The sequence below is a fragment of the Xenopus tropicalis genome, chromosome 6 (genome assembly GCF_000004195.4).
Source record: "Xenopus tropicalis strain Nigerian chromosome 6, UCB_Xtro_10.0, whole genome shotgun sequence".
Lineage (NCBI taxonomy): Eukaryota > Metazoa > Chordata > Amphibia > Anura > Pipidae > Xenopus > Xenopus tropicalis.
Genome location: NC_030682.2, coordinates 25,267,738 through 25,286,235, shown reverse-complemented (window position 1 = coordinate 25,286,235; position 18,498 = coordinate 25,267,738). Strand labels below are relative to the sequence as shown.

The window sequence follows — 18,498 nt, the reverse complement described above, 5'->3', positions numbered from 1 at the left end:
CCTCATTGCAGACCATGTCTAAGTCTCTGTCGAATCAGAAATGCTTTTATTTCAGGCATTATACCCTTTAATTAAGCCTGCATCTTCTGTCCCCATCTATTGATGGTCAGCTCCTACCTTTCTATTGTGGGTTCAAAACATTTTATTTATATTTTTTGCCAGTCAAATACTAAAAATCCTTTAAAACCAACTTGCAGTCCTTTTCCCTTTATTGGAAATAATCCGAGCTGCTCATTCTAGTAAATGGCACAGAAAATTGCATCTCCGCTGAAAGCTTTCCCCTCAGCCAATGTGCTGGAGCAAGATAACAGCGCGCCGGCAGGCTGGCAAGCCATGTCCTGCATTGATGTTCTTTGTGCACTAACCCCCCCCAACCCTAACAGTCTTGTAGGTTGTAGCTACAAATAAAATATGCTGTACAAATGTATATATAGCCTTTGCATGTTTGCTTCCGGCACCAAAGCCCCAACCTGATGCATTGGATATAACATTCTGACTCATGAATAATGAGCCATTTATATTCATAGATCTAATTGCCTCCAGTCAGCTCCATAACTGCAAGTCAAAACTGCAAGGAAATGTAACAGATTAAATAGGTCTGGGAATCATCTGCTGGGGGGGGGGGGGGGGGGGGGGGGGGGGGGGGGGCTCCTAAATAATTTGCATGGCATTAATGCTGATTTTTAACTGTGTTTATTTAGAATCACAATTGGTTATTCATAATGGGTATTTTTGTGGTGGCAACCTCTAGTGCTTCCTATGGCAGCTCAGCTTTTGCCAGATTTCTGTATTATATGAATTTATTTAGCCATGCTTTATTTTTATTCATAATTCATTCATCTGTGGGGCTGGGAACTGGAGGGATTCCATATACATTGGATAAATGACACATTTCTGAATAGGATTTTTAGGCATGAAGTGCGACTATCATCTGGGGACCCTGAACTTAGGCCCAAGGCAGCCCACATAGCAACTGTTTTGTTTTAGCAGAGGTCATTCATGTTTTTTGCTCCTGGGCAGGCAGAACAATATGTGGGCCCCTGTGGTACTTGCAAGGGACCGGTTGTACCATTGTAGAAGGGGAACCGCAGCATGGATGAGGCAAACCTTAAAAGAAAATTCCATATAAAACACTGAAGCCTTACTGGTGTTATTCATACAATGCCTGCGATAAAACAACTTTTTCAAGTTGGAGGGAAAACCTGGAATATTCTATTAATGCTTAAACGTAGCCCACTGCCCCCTGCCTGCTGTAACAAATGGTCTGTGTATGATAAACTTTGATCTAAGTGTTTAATGTTGTGTAGCCAGCCTGCTTTCTCTGGTCCTTTCAAAGTAACCCCTACTATGAGAGCAAACAAAGCCAGGACTCACTGTAACACAATACACATAGTTACCCCCTAGTCCCCTAGTGAGAGTTGTGTGCTGTCTGGGTCTTACAAGCAGACTAAACTGGCCAGGCCACTAAATGGCACCCCATTGGCCCAGCAGTATTAGTTGTAATTGGTGCAATCACCAATTGTTCCCTATAATGGCCCACCTGGAATGTCATGTGATTGGTCCCCTCTGAAAGCTGCCTTTGTGGTTGGCAGAAAGAATCAAACCCTGTTCTGCATTTATGACATTTATGACAGGGGCTGTTCCCTTTTTGGCTTACAAAGGTGGCTGCCAATTTGTTAGTCTTTTTATACACAAGGAAGATAAGAGAGACTGCCCAGCTGTAAACCATGATAGCTGTACCCACACATTCCCCTGACCAGCAGCAGCAGTGCCCAACCCTGGCATCATCCACAGGCAGGACTGCTAAGTGCAGACTGGCTACCATTGAACCTCTGAGGAAACACAGGCCAAAGATGTATTTGACTTAATTGTGCGTGAAACTCTGACTCCACCTCCTGCCTGAAAAGTGCCAAATTGGTTAGAGGGGGATAGTTAAGAGTAAAGATGGCCATACCCCTTAAGATTCACTCTTTGGCACTAAACAAGCACATCTTTGCTCAATATGGCTTCCTTGTGTTGGCTGAGATTGGGCTGATCCAGTGGTTTGGGCCAAGGGCTAAATGATCAGATCAAAATTGGGGGCAATGAATGCATCAATGAGCCAATGCAGCCCTCATCCCAATGGGATATGAAACTTGTCCGATACATATCTGGATGATATCTAAGAGATCACATAGGCTGTCTGACAGGGCCCATACATGGGCAGATAAGCTCTGTCTGAAGGAGCCGAATTGGCAACTAAAATCTTCCTGTGTATGGCTAGTTTAACTGGATTATTTCAGAAACTGTACAACATTTTTAATTGATTATATTTAGATCAATTTCCCTTTTCCCCGACATGAATATTAGTTATCATTTTCTTTTTTCTTACTTTAAGGGGGAACATCTCTACATAACTGCAATAATAACAGAGATAACAAGAGAGATATTTGTCACTGGAAACATTGGCTAAATTGTATTTTCAGATACTTTCAGAATCTGTGCTAATCTCATCTTCACTGTAATCAGATTAAAACCCCCAAATACAAATTAGTCGATTTTTCCAGAGACAGTTGTGATACCTCAGATGTTCCATCTGTATGTTATAAAGTCCCTAATTCTACTCAGTGTAATGTATGTGTATTTGTATAATACTGTATCCTGTATTTTTATCTCTTTAGGGCATCCTAGATACTTCAACCAGCTCTCAACTGGGCTTGACATGGTTGGATTAGCTGCAGACTGGTTGACCTCAACTGCCAATACAAACATGTAAGTTCTTTGAGTTACTCCCTACTCCATACAGTATGTATTTAGATTTGCTTACATGGATCCCAAATAATAAAATCCTTTAGGATAGCACCATATGACTGATGATCATTTACTTCCCAGGCACTGATGCTTAAAGGACAAGGAAAGTCAAATTCTATTAAGCACATTATTAAATAGTACTACTATTGCTGAGTAAAAACGCTATATTTCTGGCTTGCCTAATGAAAGATTTACAGAGATACACAAACTACAAACTACATACTTCTTTCAGTGAACGGTGCCGCCATCTTTAACAAGGGATGCCCAGTCCCTTTCCCTCACTGTCTGTACTGCCCATGCGTCCCCCCTGCTGCCTGCTGGCCCACAAACTAACTCAGCACAGAATGTAATAAGCCATCAGCTAGAAACCCCCCCTCCAATGCACACTCAGCTCAGAATTAAAGCCTAAGCCATCAGCCGAAACCCGCCCACCCCCGCTCCCCGCTCCGATGCACACTCACCAACCATCAGCCCCCCCCCCCTCTGATCGCCGCTGACACTAAGCACAAAATGTAATCCTGACATGTGCACATGCGCCACCTATAGTATAGTAAGTCGCCAAGTCTGGGAAGGATCGATGCATTATGGGAATCTTGTCTACCCAGCTCATGGTTTTTTCTTCATGTTTGTCTTCTGATCTTTTGAACAGGAGAAATATGGGGAGACTTAAGGGCACTATTGAGAGAACTGAAGGTATGCCTGCAGCTTGAGATTAACTCTTTTTAGCCTTTCCTTCTCCTTTAAGCTCTGTTTCACATTTCTGCATCTGTGCTGAACTAGAAAGCACAGGATCACGTTGAATACCTGTGTTACTGCCATTATAAGGGCTGTGACACACGGGGAGATTAGTCACCGCGCAACAAATCTTCGTTGTCGTGAGCGACTAATCTCCCCCCGATATGCCATCCCTCTGGCTAGAATGTAAATCGCCAGTGGGATGGCACACGCGGCCCTGCAATTTGCCGAAGTTGCGGAAGTTGCCTTGAGAGGAAACTCGCGTGTGCCATCCCACCGCCGATTTACATTCTAGCCAGAGGGATGGCATATCGGGGGGAGATTAGTCACCCACAACTAAGATTTGTCGCGCAGTGACTAATCTCCCCGTGTGTCACAGCCCTCAGTACTACCATATATGTAGCATTAGCATCACATTCTCAAGGATATCTTTTAATCTTTTGAACCTGAATTGTTACAGAAGACAAACCTAAACTGATGAGTAGCACTAAAATGACAAATAGAAAATAGAATTCTCTAACCCACTTGCTTACAGCATGTATGCAAGATTGTAAGCTCTATGGGGCAGGGACCTCCTTCATCTTGTGTTTCTGACTCTTATTGCAACTGTACCTTGTATTTATTTGTATTTATTGTTGTACTTTGTATTTATCCATTATCTTTAACCCCCTGTTTGTATGTATGTATTCTACTGTACAGTGCTGTGTACATAAGTAGCGCTTTATAAATAAAGATATACATACATACACACATACATACATGTAAGGCTTTTAAAGGAGAAGGAAAGGCTAATAAAGAGTTAATCCCAAGCTGCAGGCATACCTTCAGTTGTCTCAATAGTACCCTTAAGTCTCCCCATACTTCACCTGTTCAGAAGATCAGAAGTCTCATAGAAAAAAAACCGCTGAGTTCTGTAAAGAAAGTTCCCATAATGCCAGACCAGTGTACATGCTCAGTTTGTAAGATTATGAGGAAGCTTCCTGCTGATTGGCTCAGATCCATATTCCTAAGGGGGGAGGGAGTTCTTAGCATTCTTGAGGGAGGGGGGAGCAGGAGAGGGGAGAGAGGAGAGAGCTGCCTGTCTCTGGCACAGGAAAACAAACAGACCAAAAATTCTCTTTCTTTTGACAGAGAAGTCAGTGCAGCGTTTCTGTGAGTGCTTGTGGCTGTATTTACATAGACCTTTCTGATAAACCTTACTGAGTTTTTAGCAAAAGGAGTTCTTTATAAAGTGCAGTAGTAATGTGCAAAAATCAGGTAAAATTCATCAAGCACTTTGTTTCCTTCCATGTACTCAGTGCCAGGCCAAGCCAGCTGGGTGCCCTAAGCAACCTGGGCAGCACCTCAATTACCCCCCCCTGCGGGCATGCACGAATGAGTGTGCATTGGGGGGACAAGGGCCCTGACTAGGGGTAGGTGGTGCAACAGGCACGTGCCTGTTCTGCCTACCTTTATTTCTGGCTCTGTGTGTACGTCAAAAAATTTCCAAGATTTATGCTTTTGTTTTGAAGTTCAGAGACCTGCGTTCTCTTTATCCTCTCCAATACAGTACTTCCTGCATTCGTGCTTATGGGGGCAGGCGATGGAGGCAAATAGATGTCCCCCTCCCCTAATTTGTGTGTCATTCAGACAGCAGTAGCAGGTGTAAAGGACATGGCTGATTCACATCTGCTTTTTAATCTGACTCAAGTTGCAGAGTGCATCCAGATCTTGGACACAAGTGTTCTTTGAATATACAATAATAGAAGTGCTTTTGTGCCCTTTGATTCCTATTGCATTTAGATCTGGTGTCTCTGTAATGACCCCCAAAGCTTTACTGTCAGAATTAGCCACTGTGGTGTGACTGGTGGTAGGAGCCTAAGTGCTGGGTAACATGTTAAACACCTGTCAAAGGCAGGTCTGGGACCGAAAACCATGATATGGTGAAAACAATGATTTAATGAACAAAAGCCAAAAATTACAGAAACAGCATAAGGTGCAAAGACAGAGAAAACAAATTCATATAAAGGCCAGTGGTTGCATTAAGTGTCAGGCTGAGGCAGAGCCCATTAACAGGTCAGGGTCATGGCTAATACAAGGCAAGCTAAGTACAAAACACTGGCTGAAGTCAGGGCAGGCAGCCAACAAAAATAAGCTAGAAAACAGGCCGTTGGTCAAAACCAGGAGATCCACAGGAGTCGGTCAAGGGATGAGGAGCATGGGAAGCACTGGAGCATGGGAAAACGGAAACAGGCAGGGACTCAGGAATTTTATTTTTATTTTTTTTTTTTAAAATATTTAACTTTTTTTTTAACATAAAGAATAAATGTTACATTTTAAAGAAGGTGATAAATGGTTGATTATTGTACTTATTTCTCTCTTTTTTACTTGGCACAGTGCTCAGCTTTGGGAAGTAAGTACAATGATCAATCCTGTATCTCCTGTTTTTGATAGAAACGGCTTTAATTTACTTATTTAAGGTAGCATAATTGATCCGAAATGATAGTCAGTACAATGATATGTTAGTTCTTTATATTTAATGTAACTGTTCTATTCATCAAACTTTATATTCATCGAAGAATTCTCCATTTGGAGCAATTCTAGCTTTTGGCATTCTAGCAATCAATTTTTTTTTCTAGCCGTCTCTCTCTATGTATATATATATATATATATATTTATCGCATTTTTTTCTTATGTTGAAACTAGTTCTACACTATAATGGCTGATTTTATTGAGAAATGAAAACCTAGGAATCTAGAAATTTCCCTCAGTATCCTACAGCCTAAGCCAAGGAAAGGAACCACAAATGTTCTGTTGCTATGGTGTTATCTGGGTGTAAACATGCGTTTACTTTCTTAAATATTCTAGAAACTATGGCTAAATGGCTGATAGTGCAGTGTTTTCATATAACCATAGCATTGTTATCAGCAAATAGGCTACTGGACATATTGCTGCACGCCAGAGGGCTTGAAACAAAACCCTTGAAAACCCTCCTGTAAGATATTAAAGTGCTTGGGGAAATATATAGGGGTCAAGAGAGGAGTTGTGATCAAAATTGAAATGCTTTAGTGGCCTGTCAGGTATATATTTTCCCATACCAATGGTGATAATGTGCCTCTGGCTGAAATTTACTACCGATAATAAAAGCCAAGACATGATTTATTTCTGTATTTAATAGAATTGGGAGCTACTAAGAAAATCGACATAGTATGTCATTTATTGAAGGGAAGTCATTATCCTCTATATAATAACACTAAATTCTGTGTTTCATATGATTATAATAGAAGCAGTGGTATAGAGAAGAGATGCTTATAGACTGTACTTTGGCCATTTAATCAATACTGTGCATTGATTGCAGTGTTGGACTGGAGTAGCAGTAGCCCACCAGGGCTTCGACTTGAAGGGTCCCGATTGCAATCTGCAGGACCCCTCCCAATGTACACATTGATTGGCTGTGTATAATTCCCTATAGCAAACACTCAGGGTTACAGTTTGCAGTATATATATATGCGTAGCTATGCATGTATTGCATGGAGTAGTTTATAGAATTGAAACAGATGTAGTAATAGACTTCTTGAATTTTCAGAAGAAGATGCCTAGTGCAGTGGTTTCCAAGCTGTGGAATTTGCTACTCTAAAGGGCCCAAAGCAGTGGAAAGGGGGTCCAAGCTGAAGGTCAAAGAGAGCAAGGGGGTGGCCAAATGAATCCTAGTGGGCAAAGAGGGGGCCTAAGCCCAAGATGTCTAAAGATGTCCGCCTTAGGGAATACTACATGAGACAAAGATATTCTGTAGATTCTGGTAATTTTCAATTTATCTATATTTGTACCTGTTATCCCTTTAGTGCCCCACCAACCAAAAACACCAGTTGCTTATATTTTGAACATTTAATAGTGAACATCTGATAAAATACTCTACTCTGAGGGTTTTTTGATTTAATTTATGCCAAGTGTATTTAGAAATCATGCATGTGAAAAACAGGACAGTGCTATTACAAATAGTATGTACACAGAGCATAAAGCCATTGTTTGCTGTTGCAGTGTAACACTGTCATGCCAAGCTGCACAGTTATATAGGTGGGTACCCCCAGGGTTTCCTTTGGAGGGGCATCATGACTAAAGCTATCAGGACTTAGGCTCTGCTAAGAATTCAATACTAGGTGTTCCTTCTGCTATTTATCATGTAGGGAAGCCATGGTTTCCCCCATAAGGCAAATCTCATTTGCTGTTTGGTGCCATCTTTCTATAGAGGTTTCTCCTTCCTCCAATATAAGGATATGAGTGACTTAGCACTGCAAATCTCATTATGTAAATCAAATATGTTCCACGTTACCCATTCCTACCCCTCATATCCAGTAAAAGTCTGTGGGCATTAGTCCCGTTTTTCTAAGCATCACTGAGGTTTATATTATATTCCTGAAAAGTATTAGTTATAGAGAACTTGGAAGCTGCCTTAAAAACTTGATCCCATTCTTTTTGGTGAGCACAACGTTCAGCTCAATCTCCCATGCTTGAGGGAAGGTCGGAGGACCTGCATTGAAGTAGAATTTTCTATAATATAGATAGGGCCATAATTATTGTGCTGTGTAAAAAAACGGTGTAAATTGGCATCATTTTTTTATGCGTTTTTTCTTCCACCAGAACTTACATAAAATAACAGTGTAAAATACGGCATTCAGAGGACGATCGTTTCCATTTATTTTACACAGCTTTTTACGCCGTTTTTTTGGTGAATTTGTTTTATACAGCATATACACCCCATAGAGTGTGTCTGAGCAGGGCATCTATTGCACATAAGAATCTTGACTATATACTCATTCAGAATGCTTTGGAAACAGATGGTAGCCTCTAAACCAGGGACCCAAAACCTGGGAGCCACACAAGCTTGAAAAAACTTCTTTGGGGATGCCAAATAAGGGCTGTGATTGGCTATTTGGTAGCCCCATGTGACCTTCTGGCCTGTGGGAGGCTCTGCTTGGAGTAAAACTGTGTCTCTGTGCTTCCACAGCTTGCTTCCAAGCCAGAAATTTAAAAATCAGCACCTACTTTAAGGCTACTGAGAGCAACACTAAAGGAGGTGCTGGGGATCACTGCTCTAAACCCACAAAAAAGATGCAAATGAACTCTTGGTGCAGTTCAGCTGCTGAGTTTGCTTATAGCAGCAGATAGAAGCTCTAAATCATGCTATAGATATCAAATTGTAATCCCATCATTAGCAACCCCAGCACTTACCATTGTTATTGAGGGCCCATTCTTCCCACCGAGGTTGCTCCAAACAGCCCCCCGCGAGTGCCTACATTAGATGTGGCACTCAGAGGCAAAGCTGGAATACACATCTGTAAAGACACAAGGACCCAAATGTATTATTTCCTGTTGCAGGTTGGTAGGACCTATGTGGCTAATCAAGTGTCTCATTTGACATCCTAGAAACCCCTCTTTGTGCTTGTTTGGCTCTCCAATACACGCAACTTTTGAATGTGGCTCAAGAGTGCAAATGTTTGGGACATCTCCTGTAGACAATCAAAGTATTAGAAATCTTCCCATTTTAGTACAGGTATAGGACCCGTTATCCAGAATGCTCGGGACCAAGGGAATTCCGGATAAGGGGTCTTCCCGTAATTTGGATCTCCATACCTTAAGTCTACTAAAAAATCAATAAAACATTAATTAAACCCAATAGGATTGTTTTGCATTCAATTAGGATTATTTATAGCTTAGTTGGGATCAATTACAATGTACTGTTTTATTTCTACAGAGAAAAGGGAAATCAGTTTTAAAATTCTGAATTATTTGATTAAAATGGAGTCTATGGGAGATGGGCTTTCCGTAATTCAGAGCTTTCTGGATAACAGGTTTCCAGATAAGGGATCCCATACCTGTATAACTGTGAAAGTGCCTCTGTATGAATAAGGGCATACATATGAAATATATCTAGGAAGTGGTAATTAACCAATATGGCAGAAACTCAACAAGCGCTGTCTGTGTGGGCACCGTATATATGAACATTTACATTTGGAAATGTCTCTTTCATTTGTTTACAACAATGGTTTCTCACATGTTTCAGGTTTACCTATGAAATCGCACCTGTTTTTGTCCTTTTGGAATATGTTACATTAAAGAAAATGAGAGAAATGATTGGATGGCCCGGAGGAAGTGGCGATGGAATATTCTCACCTGGTAAATATGTTTGTTCTTTATACAATGTTAGCTGTTGCTGTCACGTTGGGCTTCTCTTTTATCTGCATATTTATTTCTTTTCTTATGGCACCTAATTAAAAACAAATGCCTTGGGAAGCTTTTTGTAGGATCCTTTTTGACAGTCCATAAACTTGATTTATATGGATATGTTTGTACCTGGAAGCCATGTACAGAGTGCTCTGTTCCTACATTGTGCGGCGTGGGGAATATAATCGGATAAGACATTTGCCTTGCAGTTCTATGTGTCCCTACACGGTGGGTGGGGAATGCAGAATGCGTAGGCGCCGTGTCCATGGGACAGCTAGATTTAAATGGCTGGAATTAGAAAGTGAATTACAAATCAGTGGCAGCAGAGGAAGTTTGTGTGTGCCGTGCAGAGATTAGAGGATTCATTTAATTTCGCTGATTGGAAAGCTCCATTTCTTTTCATTGTTCCTATCAGATAATTTATCTCTTTTAGCCCCTTTTGTTACTCCTTTCAGTCACCAACACTATTAAATCTACAAATGACTTCCCTTGTACTAGCACCATCTATTAAAGGAAGGCAGCTGGTTTTATCTGTCCCCAAAATATAAAAGCCACAAAAGCTTCAGCGAAGAACCATGAAAGAGGGAAATGGCTGCTTTGACCTTGGGAAATGATTGTGCATTTCTCGTGATCTAAGAACAGAAATCTAATGACGGAACCATTACCCGACATGCTTGGGGACTGGGGTTTTCCAGATAAGGGGTCTTTTTAAAAATCAAAGAAAATCATTTTTAAAAATTAGAAGTATTTATTTAAAATGGGTTGTACAAGGGATGGCTTTCCCATAAATCTAAACTTTCTGGATAAATGGTTTCCAGATAAGGGATCTCCTACATGTATCCTATTACACATATAGGATCTATTATCCAGAATGCTTAGGACCTGTAGTTTTCCAAAGAAGGGGTCTTCCGTAATGTAGATCTCCATAACTTAAATAATTATAAGTATGATATAGAGAGTGCTATTCCAGAACAAAAAAAGGAAAGTTGTGCTCAACCACTAAATTTTAAACCATTAGGCGGGGGTGCAATGAGGCTGTGACCACAAAATAAATAGAAACAACAACAAGAGGTCCTCTGCACTCACCCATTATCCTATATATATAGGACATTAAGACATTAAGAGTGCAGAGGATCTCTTGTTGTTGTTTTTATGCTATTCCAGAATCAGAGGTCTTCATTTTTTTTTTATTATTTGTGGTTTTTTAGTTATTTAGCTTTTTGTCCAGTAGCTCTCCAGTTTGGAATTTTAGCAGTTAAATGGTCACTAGGGTCCAAATTATCCTAGCAACCAGGCAGTAGTTTGAATGAGAGACTGGAATGCGAATAGGAGAGGGTCTGAGTAGAAAGATAAGTATGAAAGTAACAATAACAATAAAATTGTAGCCTCACAGGGCAATTGATTTTTTTGTGTCAGACGATTAAGGACAATAATGCAAAAATTATATAAATAACAAAATTAAGACCAATTGAAAAGTTGAAAAGAAGTGCCCGTTATAACATGCTAAAAGCTAACTTAAAGGTGGACTACTACTTTCGGGGGTAATGTATTGAAAGGGACTAAGTGTGTCCAGGATCAGTATTCCATAGCAACCAGGTAGCATTTACTGGTCACCAGTTTAAAAGCAAACATCCTATTGGTTGCTATGGGTTACTGCTCCTGGGCAAACTTAGTGCCATTAATTACATATGGGGGTAAGTCTACTAAAAATCACTTAAACATGAAATAAACCCAATAGGGTTGTTTTGCCACAAATATGCATTCATGCAGCTTAGTTACAATCAAGTAGAAGGTACTGTTTTATTATTGCAAAGAAATAGGACATTTTTAGAATTTCTTGTTGAAATGTGGAAGATGGCCTTCAGAGCTTTCTGGATAACAAGAGATTTTATACCTCTCTTATGCTTGCTTAAGCTGTTGGAGTGATGGCCGTTTGGGGCTTTTGTCACTTAATGTAAGATTTGGGGAAAAGGAAATAAATATGCAATTTTACACCAAAGTTTGAAATATACCCTTTTATAGCTATGTCCCTAAATGGGCACCACCTGTGAAAGGGAACTGTCATTATGTTAAAAAAGTAATGGGTACAGGTATGGGATCCCTTATCCAGAAACCCATTATCCAGAAAGGCCATCTCCCACAGAATCAATTATAAAAAATGATTTCCTTTTTCTCTGTAATAATAAAATAGTACCTTGTACTTGATCCCAACTAAGATATAATTACCCCTTATTGGGGGCAGAACAGCCCTATTGGGTTTATTTCATGGTTAAATGATTCCCTTTTCTCTGTAATAATAAAACAGTACCTGTACTTGATCCCAACTAAGATATAATTACCCCTTATTGGAGGCAGAACAGCCCTATTGGGTTTATTTAATGGTTAAATGATTCCCTTTTCTCTGTAATAATAAAACAGTACCTGTACTTGATCCCAACTAAGATATAATTACCCCTTATTGGAGGCAGAACAGCCCTATTGGGTTTATTTAATGGTTAAATGATTCCCTTTTCTCTGTAATAATAAAACAGTACCTGTACTTGATCCCAACTAAGATATAATTACCCCTTATTGGGGGCAGAACAGCCCTATTGGGTTTATTTAATGGTTAAATGATTCCCTTTTCTCTGTAATAATAAAACAGTACCTGTACTTGATCCCAACTAAGATATAATTACCCCTTATTGGGGCAGAACAGCCCTATTGGGTTTATTTCATGGTGAAATGATTCCCTTTTCTCTGTAATAATAAAACAGTACCTGTACTTGATCCCAACTAAGATATAATTACCCCTTATTAGAGGCAAAACAATCCTATTGGGTTAATTCAATATTCGAATAATTTTTAGCAGACTTAAGTTATGGAGATCCAAATTACGGAAAGATCCCTTATCCGGAAAACCCCAGGTCCTGAGCATTCTGGATAACAGGTCCCATTTGAGAATCAGTTAAGTCTAATTTGTTTCCTCCACTTTTTACATTTTGCTGATTTATTTGGCACTTTCTAACCCTAACATGTTATTTTATGGCCTGGAACAATGTAAGTGACAAACAATATGGCTGAGTTGTCTCAGTAGCAAGTAATTAGGTTGAGGAGGCACACTTATTAACCATTTATACCTTACAAATGAAGAATAAATAAGAAAACAGTCATGAAACCTATGATTGTAAAAGAACCATTTCACATATAAAGTGCATGGTTGCAGCAATATCCATGCATTTTTCTTCACTACTATTGTACTGCAAGATTCTCTCTGTTATTCATGAGGGGCAGGGAATGCACTAAGGTGGTACCTCCCAATCTCAGGCTGTAGAATTGGTGTTAGCTGTTAATTAGCAATAACCACAACAGCTACAGGAATTAAAGGAGAAGTTCACCACAAAATTAATATTTAGCATGAGCTAGACTAGATATTGGTAGACAATTTACAGAGTAGACATTTTTCATCTCTGTGACATTTTTTCTTGGTGACTTTTTTTTGCCTTGTCGAATGTTTTTGCCACAGTTTTGTGCACAATTTTGCTGTTGGCTTATGCTGGGTTGCTGGGCAATTGCAACTGCCTAAAAGTTTTATTGTGTACAGTGGGGCGAGTGACTGTATGCTTTAATTTTCTGCATTTAATGGAGAACTAACACCTAAACAAAAAAAATGCTTTGAAAGGCTGTATTTTATATACTGAACCCACTGCACCACCCTTAAGGTCAGGCCCAGATTTGTGGAAAGGCCACAAAGGCCCGGGCCTAGGGCGGCACAAATTTGGGGGCCTGGATCATTACTACTATGGAGATTCTGAACCTTTAGGCTGATTCAGTAAGTTTATTCTATAAAATAGAGTGTTTCTAGCCATATTTGTTTTTAAGGGTTAGTTTTCATCAGTTACCATAGCACCCATAGCAGTTTGAACCAGAATGGAATAAGAATATGAGAGGTCTTAAAAAGAAAGGCAACCAATCAAAATAATTTAAGCACCCAAGGTTCCTGTTTCATAGAGTTTTTGGCTGATGTGATCTTCAGAAGCAATCATAGCTGCTCCCAACAACATATTGGTTGGTTAAAAAATAAATATGCAGATAAAGAAGGCTTCCTGTTCTGAATATCCTATACTAATCTGTTTTACACAATAAAGTGCTCATAAACAGGATAAATTATTTTCTAATTAAGGGGTTATAGGGCAAACAAAAATAATATCATGCCCATTTAAATACATTATAATTCTAAGCAACATCTCAATACAGGTATGGGACCTGTTATCCAGAATGCTTGGGACCTGGGTTTTTCCGGATAATGAATCTTTCCGTAGTTTAGATCTCCATAACTTAAGTCTACTAAAAATCATTTCAATATTGAATAAACCCAATAGGGCTGTTCTGCCCCCAATAAGGGGTAATTATATCTTAGTTGGGATCAAGTACAGGTACTGTTTTATTATTACAGAGATAAGGGAATTATTTAACCATTAAATAAACCCAATAGGGCTGTTCTGTCCCCAATAAGGGGTAATTATAACTTAGTTGGGATCAAGTACAGGTACTGTTTTATTATTACAGAGAAAAGGGAATCATTTAACCATTAAATATACCCAATAGGGCTGTTCTGCCCCCAATAAGGGGTAATTATATCTTAGTTGGGATCAAGTACAGGTACTGTTTTATTATTACAGAGAAAAAGAAATTATTTTTAAAAATTTGAATTATTTGCTTATAATGGAGTCTATGGGAGATGGCCTTTCCGTAATTTGGAACTTTCTGGATAATGGGTTTCTGGATAAGGGATCCCATACCAGTATTAATATTGCAATCAGTTTCTGACTGTCCTTGGTCAGGTGGTACTGACTAGTGAATCAACGTAACCAGCTGATCAACAGACCCATGGAGAAGCCTGCAAGGCAAATCAATGTATAGTGGAAAGTTGCACCCTTAAATAGTCAAGTATCATTGATTTACGCTATTAAAAAAGTAAAGGATATGGGTGAAAAATAATTAGGATGTAATATTTTCTTTGTGAAGTATTCCTTTTGTTAATATTAAGCTGTAAATTGATCTTCCCTTTATATATATTTACAAAGATGATTAAATGCCTTATCCATTATTTTAAAAATTGACGTTTTATTCAGCCGCACAAAAAAAAAAAGCCTTAGCAGTTTATCCTCACCAACCAATCAGAGGTTTGCTTTCCTTATTCTAACCGCACCAAGCCCGGTTGTTATGGTTTCTGGTAGGGCCCTTTTTTTTACTGTGCTTCTGCATAAATACCCAAGCACTTTCAACTAATAAAAGTACAAGAGGAAGATGAATTTACCGTATTGCCTTTGATGGTCGGAAGTTCTAGGGCTGAATGCACATTGAATGCACAAAATGAATCCATTCAAGAAGTGACTGACTGCATTTTCTGTTTGGAGTGTTAAACTGTGATGTGGTCTTTGTTGTTTCCGAGTGGACAAAATGTTCTTTCTTTATTACAAGAGGTACCTAATTTCTGCTTTTGGATTCAAAGGTAGGACGGCTGTGCAGATAGAAATATAAAGCAATGATTGCATTTCTTTCATCCTGTTATAATATACTGGCAGCATGAAGAGCTTGCAGCATGCCGGGTGGGGATAATTTATCATTGGAATTCAACTTTTGTTTTTTCTTTAAAGGATAAGTAAACCTAAATTATGTAAATTGCTCAGGGTGCTTTTCTGCACTTTGCAATTTACATTCTTTTTTTTCAGTTTCAGAGCTCTTGAAGAGTTTTTATTAATTATAAAGAATTTGGTAACAACAGTTCCACCTACTGGTCAGTTCCTGTCACTGTACAGTCAGAGATCAATACCCTCAGAAGCAAAACAGAGAAGTGTTCTGATGTTACTGTGCTTAAGGAAGGAGATGGGAAAGTGCATCTGAGGCTTCTGGTTTCTTTCCTGAGAAGAGAAACATCAGAACCCTTCTGTGTTTTCCTTCAGATGGTATATCGCTCTGACTGTACAGTAACATCAACTGGCCAGTAGGTGTCTCTGTTGTCACATGATTAATTATATTGGAAATGTATAAAAACTTCAATAGCTCTGAAACTGAAAACAAAAACTATGAATGTAAATAGCAAAAGTGCTTACAAAAGCACCCTGAGCACTTTTACATCATTTTTTTAAGGTTTACCTATCCTTTAATGAACATACATTTGAAAGCCTGTTGCAAAAACTGCCCATGCTCAGGCGATTGCCTGGAATTATACTTTTTTTGTTTTTTCTTTGGCCTGCAGATTGGTTGCTGCATGTACAAATCCTTTTTTTGGCTGCTCACAATTTAAAGATCATAAATGTCCTAATATATTCCACAAAACCGACACATTCAGCTCCATGGCACAGTGTGTTTGCTGAAGAAGAAAAAAATTAATAAATTACATTATCTTACAAATAATTTCACCTGAATATGCAGTTTTAGTGGGGTGTAGACAATGTGCAATTTTTCTTGTTGATACTTTAAAAGTCATACTAATACCACCTAAGTAATAGAAGCATTAGATTTTTTACATAATCCAATGCTGTGGGGGCGGAGATCATATATCTTGCACTTCTTCCAGTAGTCTGTTTTTTGTTACATAGAGAGTGAGGGGCGGGGCTTCCCTAGACCTAGAGCACTGCCTTTAATCTGATAGTGGACAGGCTCCTGTCAGTCAAAGCTAAGCACAGCCCACAAGTAGTGCATCACAGGAAGTACCATCCCCTGCTTTGCTATCTTTTTCCATTCAAGCTCCTCTTGGAGGTCCAATACCCCCTTTACTTATATCATGGTTACATATATTTGGAAAATATATGGCCATTCAGCCATAGTTCCAGGAATATCTAGGAAAGCAAATTTGTTTACACGCCAGGCTGGGCTTTCAGGTGTATTTAGGAGAGCAAATAGGCATTTTCCCAAATCTTCAAGCTAAGCCCCCTCTACACCACTGGACCTTTGATCCTACCAAAAAACTATTTTTTTCTAAAAATCCAAATTGTGTAGTAATGAACAGTGAACTCTCAGTACCAGGAACTGTTCATGTTTTACCCAGAATCCAATGCATAACACTTATTAGCCTCTCAAGCATTGCACTTCAAGCACAAAAAAGGGATCAAGAAAGAAGAAATAAAAATATACGCATATTTGTTAACATTTTTCAATTCATAAAAACATGTCCAATACTCTTTTTAAAAGGGGGTACATACTTTTTTTCACAAATTACAAGTTATTGCTTCTATGGTTGTCTTAGAAGCAGTTAGGCAGGTTATATATAGGCATTATGGTTGAACGTGATGGACGTATGTCTTTTTTCAACCTAACTTACTATGTTACTATATATTTCTTATCCATTCACTCATGGATCTGTTTTTTTTAATCTAAATGGGAAAATGCTTACAATGCTTACATATTGCTAATATAGGTGCCCCAATCTATTCTTTAGCTTTTGTTGAACCTCATCTCAACCAGCTTTGGATGGAGGAGGTAGTAGATGGGCAGCATTAGCAGAGCCACTAATAGCTGTTCCTGCCTTTTAAATAGAAGAACTGTTTAACCCTAAGTAACATTACTATACATACATACCTCCCTGCTCACAAATTACAAAATAAGTAGAACTTGGTGCAGTCTTCAGAACCCTATGGCCGCATTGCATAGCAGCAATGACATCCATAATGATATACCAGGCTCCTGATTAAGGGGTAAAGCCCCCAAAATACATTGCATTACATGGTGGTGCCAGATTTCAGTTTTTTAGGTTTTTTTTTAGGGGTTTTTGATTCTACAAATCTTTGGAGAATGTTAATAGAATTAGTTCAATAACTCAGTTTAATACATTGTTCATTAATGTGCTTGAATCCCCAGCATTCGGTAAGGGAAATATAATGTTTTTCAGCACCTTACTTAGAAAGTGGCAAAGTCCATAGCTGCATCTGGGACAATATCACTACTTTTACTGGTACTAGTGAGCTGCCATTATAGGCACACAGTTTCTGTGCAAGAATTTAAGACTTCCTAGACAGATTTTGGTCAAGAGCAGAGAGTTTATGTCCATGGCAGTAGAGACCATTTTTTGAATAGTAATATCTGGTTGGTTCTTGGGGGGCAGTGTACTCATTATCATGATAATCAATATGTTTAAGTGTAAAATAATATCAACAATACAGAAGACATCACTTGTACTATTGTCCAATGTGAAGGTCTATCAAGGTCATCCCAGATACAAAATACCATTGATAGACTTCACCCTGGGACAATTATTTTCCCAAATGGTTTCCATAGATATTCCAAACAGTTTGTACTGTTATAAAAGGTTTTTAGAAGCCAAGGGATAACATAATAGATCTTGAGTTTGTTGAATGTTGCATTGATAATTCACTAAAAAAAGTAACAATGTATTACTGTGGACTCCAGGTGGTGCCATATCTAACTTGTATGCTATGTTGATTGCACGTTTCAAGATGTTCCCAGAGGTTAAAGAGAAAGGAATGGCAGCATTACCCAGACTGGTTGCCTTCACATCAGAACATGTATGTTATTTATCTTTATTTCTGTATTCATGACATGTTTGCTGTCTACTCTGTGGATCCGTCATGTAATGTAACTTAAACTGTATAAAGTGCCTAGTCTGGGGCTTCATTTCAGATTTGGACCTATTCAGTAACCCATAGCAACCACAGATTTATTCTAAGTACTCAGACTGATGAAAGTTAATTGCTGATTGGTTGTTATGGGTTACTGCAATGGAGTAAATTCACCCAATGTGAGCCCCAGTTTGAGCTGTATTTGCTCTCA

General features: G+C 39.0%; 1 protein-coding gene across 1 annotated transcript in view; it reads left to right on the top strand.

Annotated features, from left to right (window-relative positions):
- The window catches only part of gad2 (glutamate decarboxylase 2), a 55,029-nt gene that overhangs the window by 9,689 nt on the left and 26,842 nt on the right, over positions 1–18,498 (top strand). The window contains exons 5-7 of the mRNA XM_018094777.2: positions 2,661–2,751; positions 9,566–9,678; positions 18,118–18,233. Of these exons, the coding sequence (XP_017950266.1) occupies positions 2,661–2,751; positions 9,566–9,678; positions 18,118–18,233 (320 nt within the window). The remainder of the gene's footprint in view (positions 1–2,660; positions 2,752–9,565; positions 9,679–18,117; positions 18,234–18,498) is intronic.